Source organism: Salvelinus fontinalis, chromosome 31 (genome assembly GCF_029448725.1).
Source record: "Salvelinus fontinalis isolate EN_2023a chromosome 31, ASM2944872v1, whole genome shotgun sequence".
NCBI lineage: Eukaryota > Metazoa > Chordata > Actinopteri > Salmoniformes > Salmonidae > Salvelinus > Salvelinus fontinalis.
In genome coordinates, this window is record NC_074695.1 from 38,058,297 (window position 1) to 38,073,854 (window position 15,558).

The window sequence follows — 15,558 nt, forward strand, 5'->3', positions numbered from 1 at the left end:
AGAGCTAGGGCAAAAACTAAAACGTGTATATTTAGAGTTAGAGCAGCACTGGGCAAACATACCCCTGCCAAGGCCATCCGGCGTGGGTGCATGTTTTTGCTCCAGCCAAGCAGTAACGCATACGATTCAGCACATCAAAGCATCGATCCAAGACTACGATTAGTCGATTTTGTACAGTTCCGGTGTGTTCCTGTTTGTCCGGAGTAAAATCCTGCGCACGCGATGGCCGTTGCGGAGTATAGATAGCCTACCCCCGAGGAAGAGTGGCTGTCCTCGACAGACAAGCTAAACCACAGGCGTTCTGTAGAATGTTCCTCTGGTTCTTCTTCGACAGATATCTCTATCTCGTCTCACTCGGGTTGCTTATCTGAATACTAAGTTGTATTCGTCTCGGCTAGGTGACGTCAGAAGCATCGCTCCACAGTATCACGGTGCAACTCATTAGCATTGTTTTCTAGTCTCTTCCCCCGTCTTTTTGCCACGCATAAATTAACAAGCGAAATGTCCGGGCGCTTATGTGTTTTTTCTTTTGTTTTTCATTATTTTCGACAAAGTAAACTGTCACAGTCCTTTTCGGCGGGTTTTAGCCGGTGGCAAGTTACAGTGTTTTTTAATGTGTTTCTATTGACATTTGCATATTTAGCCAAACAGCTCGCTCGACTATTTAATTAAACATCAAAAGGAGAGGAGCAAGGTGCCCACCGAGGCTGTTGGTTTAGTGTGGGTGACGACGGGACTGTGTTCCTACCTTTGGACACCTGCACACGGTTTGATGTTTAATTACTGTGTTTCTTCGTCTTCTCCTCTCTCGTCTCTCTATCTCTCCTTCCGCCCTCTCTTACTTTTCCTCTTCTCCTAATTCGTAAGTCGTTCTCCCTCTGTGTCTGGATGGCCGGGTGGGGATTAGATAGAGACCCCAGCACTGCTAGTCTCCTTTCTGCTAGTCTTAAGGAGTCACTGCCCTGACAAGGTCCACTGGCAGATGCATGTGCGTGCGCGAGTGAGGCTTTGGGTGTGTGTGCATGTGTGTGTATATTTGGTTGTGTGTGTGCATGTGTGTGTATATTTGGTTGTGTGTGTGCATGTGTGTGTATATTTGGTTGTGTGTGTGCATGTGTGTGTATATTTGGTTGTGTGTGTGTATATTTGGTTGTGTGTGTGCATGTATGTGTATATTTGGTTGTGTGTGTGCATGTGTGTGTATATTTGGTTGTGTGTGTGCATGTGTGTGTATATTTGGTTGTGTGTGTGCATGTGTGTGTATATTTGGTTGTGTGTGTGCATGTGTGTGTATATTTGGTTGTGTGTGTGTGCATGTGTGTTTATATTTGGTTGTGTGTGTGCATGTGTGTGTATATTTTTGGTTGTGTGTGTGCAAGCTTGTGTGCATTGATTTTGTTTGGTTGTGTGTGCCAAAGCTGTTTGTATGTGACGGTGTGTGTGTCTGCGTGTTTAGATAGCCTACTTGTCACGACATGGTCAATAGCACGAGCGGAGCACAAGTTACACCCCGCGACACTCTTTTAAGTTACACCCCGCGACACTCTTTTACCACTGTGACAGTGGGAGCCATTGTTTCTCATTGTACTTTCATCCTAACAACAACACTACACAAAGAACGTGGTTGTGGCATGCTAACTGGGCCACCTTTGCTAACTGCAATGGCACATCCCAAACACACCAGCATTTTAGAGTGACCAAAAGCAGAGGTATGCACACACCCACCCGCCCGCCCACCCACACACACACACACACACACACACACACACACACACACACACACACACACACACACACACACACACACACACACACACACACACACACACACACACACACACACACACACACACACACACACACACACACACACACACACACACACACACCACACACATACACACACCCTTCAAACTACTGAAGAAGAAAGGGACCCTGCTGTCTTTTGCCATTCTATAGTCCTCCTATCCAGCTGCTGTCCTGGTATTCCTGCTGTGTGCAGAGTCTTCTCCATGCACCCCCATAAGCTTAAGTGGTTCAGTCCTTCATCGTGTGCCGCCTGGCATTAGCCAGCCTTTTGTCACTTCCCGATGGCTCTTAGAGCTTCAACCAAGAGGTGGATAGGGAGTGAAAGACTGGGATGATGGGGTGTCATGGCTGTCACTACCCCCATCACCCCCCAGATGCGCACACACACACACACACACACACACACACACACACACACACACACACACACACACACACACACACACACACACACACACACACACACACACACACACACACACACACACACACACACATTTGGTGAAACACAATGCTAGATTATAGATTAATCATGCCACAAGCTATCAGGAGGGCTGAAAATCTCCAGATATGAGGCTGTAAATCTCAGTCACCTGCGGTGAGTATGGTGACAACCCCCCTAATGTGACTGTCGTCCGCCATTTCGCTCTCCTTGTCCCTAAAGGGCCACTTGTCCCCTATGGGGGGTTGGGGGGGGGGGGGGGGGGCAGACTAGCCTAATCATACAAACACCAGTGTCGGCCATGCTGAGAAAGACAATGCTGCCCTATTTGATTAATAACCTATATGGTCTTATATTGACCATAAGCCACAATCGAGTTCCACAGGAATGTGTTCGAGGTCAGTCTCTCATGAGATGGTCACTTTATAAGGGGCTGAAAGGGAATAGTGGTGGATTGCGAGAAGCCAATTCTTAGCATTACTAGGATGCTCAGCTGAAAAACGAAGTCAAAGTGGTTTAAGATGCCTCTCGTTTGACCCTGAGAGCTGGAAGGAAGCTTTCACTCCAGTTAGACATGGACATATAAAATGGTACAGCGGTTCGCAGACACACACACACACACACACACACACACACACACACACACACACACACACACACACACACACACACACACACACACACACACACAGTGAAGTACTTAGTTAGATAAATGGTATGAATGGCATTTAAGAGCGGTGCGAGATTGTGTGTGTGTGTGTGTCTGTGTGTGCATATGTGTGTGTGTGCGTGCACACGTTCACACACGCAGTTTCCCCCTGGAGGTTAACAGAAAATCACTCAGCCGGAGAGACATTGTCATTGACAAAGAGCCTCTGCAAAAGAGAAGAAATTGGGGTGAAAAAAAACTGAAACGTGCGCCTTAGGTGACAAGTCTCTCCGGTGAATATTTATAATTTGCATGTTTATTTGATTAGCATCTCTGCTGCTGTGCGACGACACAAGTCTCTGGCTTTGATTATACTCATAAACAATAATAGGTTGAGTACCCATTGAACCCAGAGAGGACCTCCAGTGATATTTGGTAATGAATCTAATTAATGGACTTGCTCTGGGAGTTACAGTGCATTCAGAATGTATTCACGCCCCTTGACTTTTTCTACATTTTGTTGTGTTACAAAGTTAGATTAAAATGGGTTTAATTGTCATGTTTTTTCAACGGTCCACACAAAATACTCAGTGGCAAAAAAAAGCGAACTTTTTGTATTTTTATTCATTAAAATAAAACACTAATGTATCTTGATTAGATAAGTATTCAACCCCCTGAGTCAATGCATGTAAGAATCACCTTTGGCAGTGATTACAGCTGTGAGTCTTTCTGGGTAATTTTCTAAGAGCTTTAAAGACCTGGAGTGTGCAACATTTGCTCATTATTCTTTTCAGAATGATTCAAGTTCTGTCAAATTGGTTGTTGACTAGACAACCATTTTCAAGTCTTGCCATAGATTTTCAAGCAGATTTAAGTCAAAACTGTAACTCGGCCACTCAGGAATATTCCCTGTCTTCTTGGTAAGCAACTCCAGTGTAGATGTGGCCTTGTGTTTTAGGTTGTTTTCCTATTGAAAGGTGAATTCATCACCCAGTATCTGGTGGAAAGCAGACTGAACCACGTTTTCCTCTAGGATTTTGCCTGTGCTTAGCTCTATTCCGTTTTCTTTTTTATCCCAAAAAACTCCCAAGTCCTTAACGATTACAAGCATACCCATAACATGATGAAAATATAAAGAGTGGTACTAATTTTATTTGCCCCAAACGTAACACTTTGTATTCAGGACAAAAGTTAATTGCTTTGCCACATTTTTTGCTATATTACTTTAGTGCCTTGTTGCAAACAGGATGCTTGTTTTGGAATATTTGTATTCTGTACACTCTTCCTTCTTTTCACTCTGTCAATCAGGTTAGTAAAGTGGAGTAACTACAATGTTGTTGATCCATCCTCAGTTTTACAGCCATTAAACTCTGTAACTGTCACAATTGGCCTCATGTTGAAATCCCTGAGCGGTTTCCTGCCTCTCCGGCAACTGAATTAGGAAGGAAGGACGTCTGTATCTTTTTAGTGACTGGGTGTATTGATCACCATCCAAAGTGCAATGAATAACTTCCCCATGCTCAAATGAATATTAAATGTCTGTTTATTTTTATTTTTACCCATCTACCAACAGGTGCCCTTCTTTGCCAAGCATTGAAAAACATCCGTGGGGTTGGTGGTTGAATCTTAAATTCACTGAGGGACCGTACAGATAATTATGTGTGGTACAGAGATGAGGTAGTCATTCAAAGGTAGCAACTTATTTTGTGAGTTGTTAAGCAAATGTTTACTCCTGAACTTATTTAGGCTTGCCATAACAAAGGAGTTGAATACTTATTGACTCAAGACATTTCTGCTTTTCATTTTGAATGAATGTGTAAAAATTCAGAAAAGCATAATTCCACTTTGACACTATTGGGTATTGTGTGTAGGCCAGTGGCATAAAATCTACATTTAATCCATTTTAAATTCAGGCTGTAACACAACAAAATGTGGAACAATTCAAGGGGTGTGAATACCTTCTGAAGGCACTGTAGATTGGTGGTAAGGTGGTGTTAAGGATCATAGCGGCCCATAGCGATTGTGTGTGGTGGTGTGTGATTGTGTGTGTGTCGGTGGTGGCAGAGTCGCTGCAGTCACCAGGCCTTATGGGTACAGCAGGTTCTTCCTATGGCGAACCACCCCTTACCCCATCTGTTGCACCCCTCCTTGCTTCCTCCCTCCCTCCCTTCCTCTTCCTTTCCTACAGTGTATGTGTTGTGTGCTGCTGGTCAGTGCACCCGGACCAGGCCCACCATGCCCATGATGCCCATCTGCTGTTTGGTGGCCTGCCTTTAGTTTTCCTCTCCTCCCCCTCTTCTCTCCTCTGTTCTCTGTAAGTATACACATGTCATGAGATGGAGGAGCTCATCTTTGCCTTTGTTCCCTCGCTGTTGTCTTTCTCTGCCCCCCACCCACTCTCTCCCTCTGTTTGCTGTATTTCACTTCATCTGTGTTCCCTGTGTCGTCTGGTAGAAGAGAAATAAGTGTGTTTGGGGTTTTAAATGTCAAGTGGAGGACTGTCCCCTTGCAGCCATTACTCTGTGATAAGTGCTCCGAAGCAGGGAAACACAGCCCGCGGGCCTTCGTTTTACCATATGCTAATATTGAGACTTTTCTCTCCCGTTCCTGGCACCTATTTTAATATGTTCCATAAAAGTTTTCACTGCTAGCGAGACATGGGGGTGGCAGGCACTCCCCCTGCAGCACCGACAAAACTGGGTTAGGGCGCACTGCAACATGTGCCGCTGTCTCTGCTTCCCATTGGCTGTTTCTACACAGTGGGCGGTGCCGGCAGCCACTTCTCCCTCACCGAATTTGCTACCTAGAGCGCAGGGATGGGTTTTCTTAGATTCTTATAGTGACATTGGGAGTAATCCAGAATTGGAGCAGGGAAGATTCCAATCTACATATGCATGAGTAGGGAGAAGCTCTACCGCATAAAATAATCTCCCTGCATTTACATCCATATGTACAGGCTTAAACCGCAAACATTACCCACGCAAACAAGGCTAGGAATATGACACTCCATCTCTCCAGGCTTATATACAGACCGCCTGCCGAGTGTGTTCAGCTCAACAAGGCTTTGACTGAGGTAATACTCAGGTCAACTCTGAGAAATCCCCTATTTGCTTGTCAGATAAGGCCTCTAAATCTTGACTAATGTAGCAGTTTAGTGAGAGACAGGGAAGAGGCAACGTCTCTCTTGGGAGGGGGAAGACGGGTAGCGGAACGTTTGTCAGTGAGGGTCGCTCCGCCTCTTGGTGGGGGAGACAGGTAGCAGAACCTTGGCAGAACATTTTATCAGTGGGTGGGTCTGTGGCTGTTATGGTTCTGTTAGCATTACCGCGGTAGATTTGCAGCATCCCAGCAGCCCACTTCATCTGACAGGGACTTCTAATCTCCCTGGTCCTAAAGGGCATTTCTGCCACTTCTCAACCTCATTCATCATCTCCAGCACCAACCAGTGTCTACATACTGTATGTGAAAACAGGGCATTACTATGATCTGCGGTCAAAACGATAAGAAGAAAAGTCCTGAAAAAAAAGGCATCTCTGTGACATCACAGGGTAGAATGAAGAGTAAAAGACTATGATTTTCAAAACCTGCAACAGGTTTCTAGCCCAAAGGAGGGTATTTTCTTGCTCCCCATGTCACTGCGGATGTCATAGTGTCTGAAAATCACTGTTTTTAAAATGTTGTAACTTTTGCTCATGTTTTAACTTTATATTTCTTTCCACAAAACTTAGAAATGGGCTTTTGTCACATACACTGAGTGTACAAAACATTAGGAACCCCTGCTCTTTCCATGACAGACTGACCAGGTGAAATCTATGTTCCCTTATTGATGTCACCTGTTAAATCCACTTCAATCAGTGTAGATGAAGAGGAGGAGACAGGTTAAAGAAGGATTTTTAAGCATTGAGACAATTGAGACATGGATTGTGCACGTGTGCCATTCAGAAGGTGACAAAATATTTACTGTAAGTGCCTTTGAACGGAGTATGGTAGTAGGTGCCAGGCGCACTGGGTTGAGTGTGTCAAGAACTGCAACCCTGCTGGGTTTTTCACACTCAACAGTTTTCCGTGTGTATCAAGAATGGTCCACCACCCAAAGGACATCCAGCCAACTTGACACAACTGTGGGAAGCATTGGAGTCAACATAGGCCAGCATCCCTGTGGAACGCTTTCGACGCCTTGTAGAGTCCATGCCGACGACGAACTGAGGCTGTTCTGAGGGAAAAAGGGTTTGCAACTCAATATTAGGAAGGTGAACCTAATGTTTTGTACACTAAGCATACAGTATGTTGACACTGGTGTTGTGCTAGAGATAATACAAATTAGGTTGAAAAGTGGTGGAGTTGCCCTTTAAGCTCGGAGCTCACCACTATAAAATATCAGACTAATTAAAAACAAAAGGAAAGTAGGGGAGCGGCGGAAGGAAGGAAGGAAGGAAGGAAGGAAGGAAGGAAGGAAGGAAGGAAGGAAGGAGCCTGGCCTAGGCTGGTGGGAGAAGGGCAGAAAGAGGTGGAAGCATTCAGACTCCCAAGTCGCCATGTCTGGGACAGAAACATTGTCCTTTCTTAGAGAAGCCTCTAGGGACTGGTATGAGATGTCTACTCCTAAACAGTTTCTTGACTGCAGCTAGAAGAAGAATTATTGAACAGAGGAGAGTTATTCATCTCCTCGCTCACACATCCCTCGCCAACACACCTTTTTCTGTCTCTCACGTCTTTGATGACGCTTGCGGCACTCTGGATCCCACACACACACACACACACACACACACACACACACACACACACACACACACACACACACACACACACACACACACACACACACACACACACACACACACACACACACACACACACACACACACACACACACACACACACAAACAGTGAGTCACCATCGTCTCGTCTCTTTCGTCTGATAAACAGAGGGGGCATTTGTTGTGTAGATACTAGCCTGTGACCTAGTATCTGTCCCTCTACTGTCCCTCTACTGAGCCACACGGGTGGTCCCGTGTGGCTCAGTTGGTAGAGCATGGCGCTTGCAACGCCAGGGTTGTGGGTTCAATTCCCATGGGGGGACCAGGGTTCAATTCCCACGGGGGGACCAGGGTTCAATTCCCACGGGGGGACCAGGATGGATATGTATGAACTTTCCAATTTGTAAGTCGCTCTGGATAAGAGCGTCTGCTAAATGACTTAAATGTATGTTAAATGTTACTGAGGCATATGTCTGTCTGTCTGTCTGTCTGTCTGTCTGTCTGTCTGTCTGTGTGTTGTGGCAGCTCCAGTCCTTGAACAGCACAGCCACTGCTACCATCTCTACCCAGGCCTCTGGGATGATAGGCTGCTGTTTCAAAGTCCCCCTCACTGCCTTTGAGGGAGAAAATACGCTTTTAGTTCGCTGAGATTTTTTTTCAGACTGAGAGAATATGCAAGCCTTCTCAATTACCAAAGTCGGGTATAAGGGCTGCTGGAGGTTTCTCAAAGTCTCTCATCGTATGCTCACTCTCTCTCTCCATGCTAAGATTATTTCACAGAGAACTTGGGGAGTTTCGCCACCCCCCCTTCTCTTTTTTGATTGAATAAATCTGAGAGAAAAACATTGCCTCCAGAAGAAGTGGGGGAATGAGAATGTTTGGGATTATTTCTCATTCCTTATTTTTGGGGTAGAAACAAAGCATACAAGGGACTGAAGGTTATCGGAGGCTGCAGTTGCATTTTAGGGAGCTGTGCCTTGGGAAATGGGTCCTGAACCATTCTCAAGGCCACGAGTGTGTGTGTGCTGATCACGCCCTCTGTATCCAGCGCTACACACATAGAGACACACACACAAACAGTGTAGAAAAAAGATCAGGCAGAATAGCGTTTTTTGAAGCCCGGCTGAATTAGGCACAGTTCCACCACATACATATTTACATGCCAATTCGGGAGCTCTTTCAAACTGCCGGCTTTCCCACAACACAGAAATCAATAGCAATGTTCCACTACTTAATCCGCAATGTTCCCATTAGAAAAAGTGAGATCCTTGTCGTCTTGCTCATCCTTATTCAGGATCCGTAAAGATTTGTTCAATTACGGTCGCCGACGGGCACTAGATGTTGCCTGGCGATTGCTCCTCCTCCACACTAGTCTTGGCTAGGGCCTTATCCCCTTGTTTCTTCTGCTGCTCTCTTTATGTAAAGAGGTGGAGAACACAGGTGAGGCTTTTTATAACGCCGAATCATCCTGTGGAGAGACACTATCGCAATGACGGCTGCCTAACGGCCCAAACGTTTGTTCTGCGCTCGTTCACATGAATAAATAATACGCATAAAATAGCCTGAAAGTGTTCCTTGCTGATTGCGGACCCTCTACACTACAGCCTAAACTACTACCCCCTAACACAGATGCCGTGGGGCGCCGGAAAGCCTGCAGCGTCCATCTTGACACTTATGAATGTTTTCTCCACCACAGTCCTGTGATTTTAGACGCTATCTATCGAACTGCTACATCAAGCCTCTTCCAGGGTTCTGAGATGACTTCACTCCTATCTGTTCCCCTCCTCTCTCACCCACAGTGGGAAATTACCTTCTGCTATATGTTGATGATTTTACCCAGAGCTGAGATGAGGCTCTTGGGGGGATTTTAACAGTATTAAACGCACCCGTGCGTTCGGAAACTAAACGGCGGCAGCTTCTTAAACGGAGCGCCCGGCGTGATTCTAGTCTAATCCCATAATAATCAGGGTAATGACTGCACTCTTGGTTGCCATGGGGAGAGGAGGAGACACAGGAGGGGGGTAGCCTGGATTCAGCATTGTAACCCTATTCCCACACCATCTACCACCCGTGACATACCCGAGTTCCGCTCCGTTCTTTTCCCCATCTACAATCTCTCGCTGGGAATCCAGGGATAATATGCATCCTCACATTCACTTGCATTTGAATCTATCTCCCAACCGGCAGACACACCGCGTTTAGCGCCACCGCGCTATACTCCCACGCTCCAGGCATGCCAATGAGCCTCCTTCGCATGGCTTCGCCGCCCCCTGCATAATTCTCCTGCCCGCTTGGCTTGACGAGGATGTACTGTACGCCACAGTCTTCCGAGGCCTTGGGGATTCAACTGTCAATCTGTTCCACTCACCCACCCACCCCATCCCCAACTCAATCCAACCCCTTACAATACGGCTAACATACGCCTAACCTTGGCGACAATACTGATGAAGGATTGATCGGGGGGAATGAAGGAAAATAAAAACCATGATGATGAAACAATATAATTCCGTGGATCATATTGTCGTCTTTGCGCGTTTCTTTCTCGTTTCTGACCCACTTCTCTAACAAGGCCCCCAATTTAATGAAGTTACAGTGTAGTGGGGCGGCTGGAGAACAAAGCAGCATGCAGACACTTCTCTGATGTTCTCCCACTGCCCAGGAGCTGGGCTTTGTGTATTATTAAGCAGACGCTGCTCTTTCTCTTTTCCTCTGTTTCTAGTCTTCCCTTCCCCTCTCTTCTCTATCCACATAGCGAGAGCTCTCTTCATCATCTTTTTCTCTCTCCCTCTCTCTCTGTCTGAGGCTCTCGTGAGATGCAAATGGCTGCGTTTGAAGAACGGCATGCTGGGAAACATCAATTAATCAGCACCTGTTTACTTCCCTATAAATAGAAAAATATGTTATCATCTACCGTTCATCCCCAGTTTCCAATCGATTGACACAAGGTCAAGGTTTCTACTCATAGAACTTAGGGTGTGGGTCTCTGATACATGAGGTCAGACACTGCTGATTGGGTCATACAGAGGGGTCAGACACTTATGGCCAATGAGATTACCAACAACAACAAAAATAGATTACCAGGAGGGAGTTGATTGATACAGGAAGTACTATGGATAAGAGTCAGGTACATGTTTTAGACTTGACCATAGTGCACCCACGTTGACCAGGCAACCCCCTTTTTGAAATCCTTCTGATCCTAATCAACCTCCACTCTCTTTTAACCTATCCCGAGTTCCCCACCCTTCCCTGCCTCTATGCCCCCAACCCTCAATACCCCAACCCTCAGCCCCCCCCCACCCTCAATACTTCTCCCTCATCCCCCTTCACCACTAACCCTTGTTTGTTGTCTCAGATCTACACACTCCCAGCCCATGCCTGGGGAAGGCCTGCGAGTTCGGGGCCGCGTGCGTGGTGAAGAACAACGAGCCCGTGTGCGAGTGCCATGGCGCCTGCCCCCAGATGCCCGACCTGGTGTGCGGCAGTGACGGCCACAGCTACGGCAGCCAGTGTGAGATGAAGGCCATGGGCTGCGCCCTGCAGAAGGAGATTCACATCCAGCACCGAGGACCCTGCGGTGAGTACCAGACTATACTGCATTATAAACTGGGTGGTTTGAGCCCTGAATGCTGATTGGCTGACAGCTGTGGTATATCAGACCATGTACCATGGGTATGACAAAACATTTATTTGTACTGTTCTAATTACGCTGGTCACCAGTTCATAATAGCAATAAGGCACCTCTAGGATTTGTGGTATATGGCCAATATACCACGGCTAAGGGCTGTATCCAGGCACTCCGCGTTGCGTTGTGCAAATGAACAGCCATTCAGGAAAACAGCAATAACTCCAGGCCCTAGGTTAGGAAACACTCCTAGTCTTTTTTTTTTATAGTACGATGGCCTACAGTCATTTAACTTACCAAGAACAAATGGTATATTTAGTACATGTATGTGGCCCTTGTGTGAATCAAACCTTTCACCTGCTGGGGTTGCATGCACCATCTAACAAATCACCTAAACCAACTCAAGCACATACTGTAACTCCACTGTACTCTGAGTATGTCACTCCCCTCTCCTCCTTCACTCTTATCCTCGTCCCCTCTAATCCTCCCCGTCTTCTCAGCACTCCTCTAGCCCGGCACATGCCTGCAGTTTCCCTATTTTTGATCTTTCTAATTGAAGATGCACTTCCAATGAGAGGGTGAAAGGCCATGCTCCTCTTGTATAATTACTTACTGAGTTTTTGTCTGCTCTCGAGGACCCGGATAAACAATATTTCGGCTTCCACAGGCACCCATTTCATTGCCTGTTTTCTTTTTCTTCCCGAAGGTTAATCCACTTGAAGATGCCACTTAAATTAATATAAGTTTAGGGTTAGTGTAGTTAAGGTTAAGGTTTATTTATTTACCTTTATTTCAACAGGGAAGTCATATTGAGACTAAGTATAGTATAGATAGGCATAAATATATACAATATACACATGAAATACACATTAAAATACAAACACGTTCTTCGTTATGAAAATCAAAGCATCCAATCGAGACGTCTTTTGGTGATTATTCCAAATGTAAGAAATGAAAGGCCGATTTACGTAACACTGTAGACACCAAAGGAGTCTCCATAGTTAACCAACCCTGTGAAAATGGGTTTGACAACTTGTCATTTTAAATCTTAACAGTGATGTTGGGTAAGTCTGAAGCTTATAGGGCTTTGTAAACAAAAAGAGCGTACTGATATGATCTACATGATTTTAAAGAGGTCCAGCCAACCTTTTGGTAAAGAATGCAGCGATGAGTAATAAAACTGTCTCCTGTGATAAAACGAAGGGCGCTATAATAAACAGCATCCAGGGGTTTAAGAGTAAGGGAAGCTGCACTTTGATAAATAGTATCACTATAATCAAGAACAAGTAGGAAGGTTGACTGCACAATATGCTTCCTGCTGACTAGAGAGAGGCTAGATCTGTTTCTATCAAAAAAGCCCACTTTAAATCGTAGCTTCTTCACAAATGCATTTGTATGCTTTTTAAACATTAAACATTCAATTATAGAACCATCAGATGAGTGAAGATGTAATCCATCTGGAACAATCTAATGAGAACTTGAAAAAGGATGTCATTTGTTTTTCTCGTATTAAGCACAAGTTTTAGAATTTTATTTATTTAACCTTTATTTAACTAGGCAAGTCAGTTAAGAACAAATTCTTATTGATAATGACGGCCTACACGGCCAAACCCAGTAAGGGCTTCCTGTAAAGCTACAAAATCGGACTGTAGCCTTGTCACAACCAGGGAAATTGCGTACATAATAGTATGATCCGCATATAGAATGAAATGCACATTTTTGAAACGATTGACCAATAGCATTTATATAAATACTGAAAAGAACAGGTCCTAGTATCGACCCTTATGTCCTTCAATAAATTCTGACTTAATGGGGCCAGAGTCTGAATTTATTTGTTGGGGCAAAGAGGAGGAAGTACAAGATTTGACCGTTTTCCAGAATTTTGCCGGATTCCCCTTACAATCAGAAAGATTGATTACATAATAATCAGATTTAACCTTTCTGATTAGCTTGATACATTGATTCCTCAGTTGCTTAAAAGATTGCCAATCTGGGCCTAAGCCTGTGTTCCTGGCCTTGATCCAGGCAACATTTCTCTTACGAATGACTTGAAAATTCAGTAGGGAATCAGGCATTCGATCTACCTTCAACTCTGAGTTTTGAAGGGGGCATGATTATCTGCAATGTTGTTTAATACATTTACAAAAAAGCTTAATCTATCAGGTTTCAGGTAAAACCCAAGTGCAGACTGTGTTGAAGTAACAATGTTTGTTGTAACAACCGGGGCAGGTAAACGACAGGTCAAGGCAGGCAGGGGTCGATAATCCAGAGTAATTGGGCCAAGGTACAAGACGGCAGGCCAAGGGTCAGGTCAAGCAGAGGTCGGTAATCTAGAGTAGGGGCAAAGGTACAGGACGGCAGGCAGGCTCAGAGTCAGGACAGGCAAGGGTCAAAACCAGGAGGACGAGATAAAGAGAGACTGGGGAAAAGCAGGAGCTGAGACAAAACGCTGGTTGACTTGAACAAACAACATGAACTGGCAACAGACAGACAGAAACCACAGGTATAAATACACAGGGGATAATGGGGAAGATGGGCGACACCTGGAGGGGGGTGGAACAGATCAGGGAGTGACAAAATCAGGTTGAAGGATAGCTGACATACAATCAAGGTCACTAAAATAAAGATCATGTAAAAAAAGCCTGTTCACTAAAGTTTTTAAAGCTCCTTTTAGGCTTAGATTTATGCATTCTCACATCTCTGACACAGACAACTGGGCAGTGGTCACAAAAATCCAGTGGGAAAACACTGCTATCAACATATTTAAGCAATAAGGCCTGAGGGGGTGTGGTATATGGCCAATATACCACGGCTAGAGTTACACATGGAGTAAAACAAACATACAGTTAATAATACAGTAAAAAAATAAGTCTATATACAATGTGAGCAAATGAGGTGAGGTAAGGGAGGTAAAGGCAAAAAAAAGGCCATGGTGGCGAAGTAAATACAATATAGCAAGTAAAACACTGGAATCGTAGATTTGCAGTGGAAGAATGTGCAAAGTAGAGATAGAAATAATGGGGTGCAAAGGAGCTAAATAAATAAATACAGTAGGGAGAGAGGTAGTTGTTTGGGCTAAATTGTAGATGGGCTATGTACAGGTGCAGTAATCTGTGAGCTGCTCTGACAGCTGGTGCTTAAAGCTAGTGAGGGAGATAAGTGTTTCCAGTTTCAGAGATTTTTGTAGTTCATTCCAGTCATTGGCAGCAGAGAACTGGAAGGAGAGGCGGCCAAAGGAAGAATTGGTTTTGGGGGTGACCAGAGAGATATACCTGCTGGAGCGCGTGCTACAGGTGGGTGCTGCTATGGTGACCAGAGAGTTAAGATAAGGGGGGACTTTACCTAGCAGGGTCTTCTAGATGACCTGGAGCCAGTGGGTTTGGCGATGAGAATGAAGCGAGGGCCAGCCAACGAGAGCGTACAGGTCGCAGTGGTGGGTAGTATATGGGGCTTTGGTGACAAAACGGATGGCACTGTGATAGACTGCATCCAATTTATTGAGTAGAGTATTGGAGGCTATTTTGTAAATGACATCGCCGAAGTTGAGGATTGGTAGGATGGTCAGTTTTACAAGGGTATGTTTGGCAACATGAGTGAAGGATGCTTTGTTGCGAAATAGATTAGATTTAACTTTGGATTGGAGATGTTTGATGTGAGTCTGGAAGGATAGTTTACAGTCTAACCAGACACCTAGGTATTTGTAGTTGTCCACATATTCTAAGTCAGAAGCGTCCAGAGTAGTGATGTTGAATGGGCGGGCAGGTGCAGGCAGCGATCGGTTGAAGAGCATGCATTTAGTTTTACTTGTATTTAAGAGCAATTGGAGGCCACGGAAGGAGAGTTGTATGGCATTGAAGCTCATCTGGAGGGTTGTTAACACAGTGTCCAAAGAAGGGCCAGAAGTATACAGAATGGTGTCGTCTGCGTAGTGGTGGATCAGAGACTCACCAGCAGCAAGAGCGACATCATTGATGTATACAGAGAAGAGAGTCGGTCCAAGAATTGAACCCTGTGGCACCCCCATAGAGACTGCCAGAGGCCCGTACAACAGGCCCCCCGATTTGACACACTGAACTCTATCAGAGAAGTAGTTGGTGAACCAGGCGAGGCAATCATTTCAGAAACCAAGGCTATCGAGTCTGCCGATGAGGATGTGGTGATTGACAGAGTCGAAAGCCTTGGCCAGGTCAATGAATACGGCTGCACAGTATTGTTTCTTATCGATGGCAGTTAGGATATCGTTTAGGACCTTGAGCGTGGATGAGGTGCACCCATGACC

The 15,558-nt window shown here is 45.2% G+C and overlaps 1 protein-coding gene across 10 annotated transcripts in view; it reads left to right on the top strand.

Moving 5' to 3' along the window:
- Positions 1-15,558, top strand: part of LOC129830187 (agrin-like) — a 283,228-nt gene that overhangs the window by 191,696 nt on the left and 75,974 nt on the right. For all 10 annotated transcript variants that reach the window (XM_055892528.1, XM_055892531.1, XM_055892530.1 and 7 more), the window contains one exon: positions 11,010-11,231. In XM_055892528.1, coding sequence (XP_055748503.1) covers positions 11,010-11,231 — 222 coding nt within the window. The remainder of the gene's footprint in view (positions 1-11,009; positions 11,232-15,558) is intronic.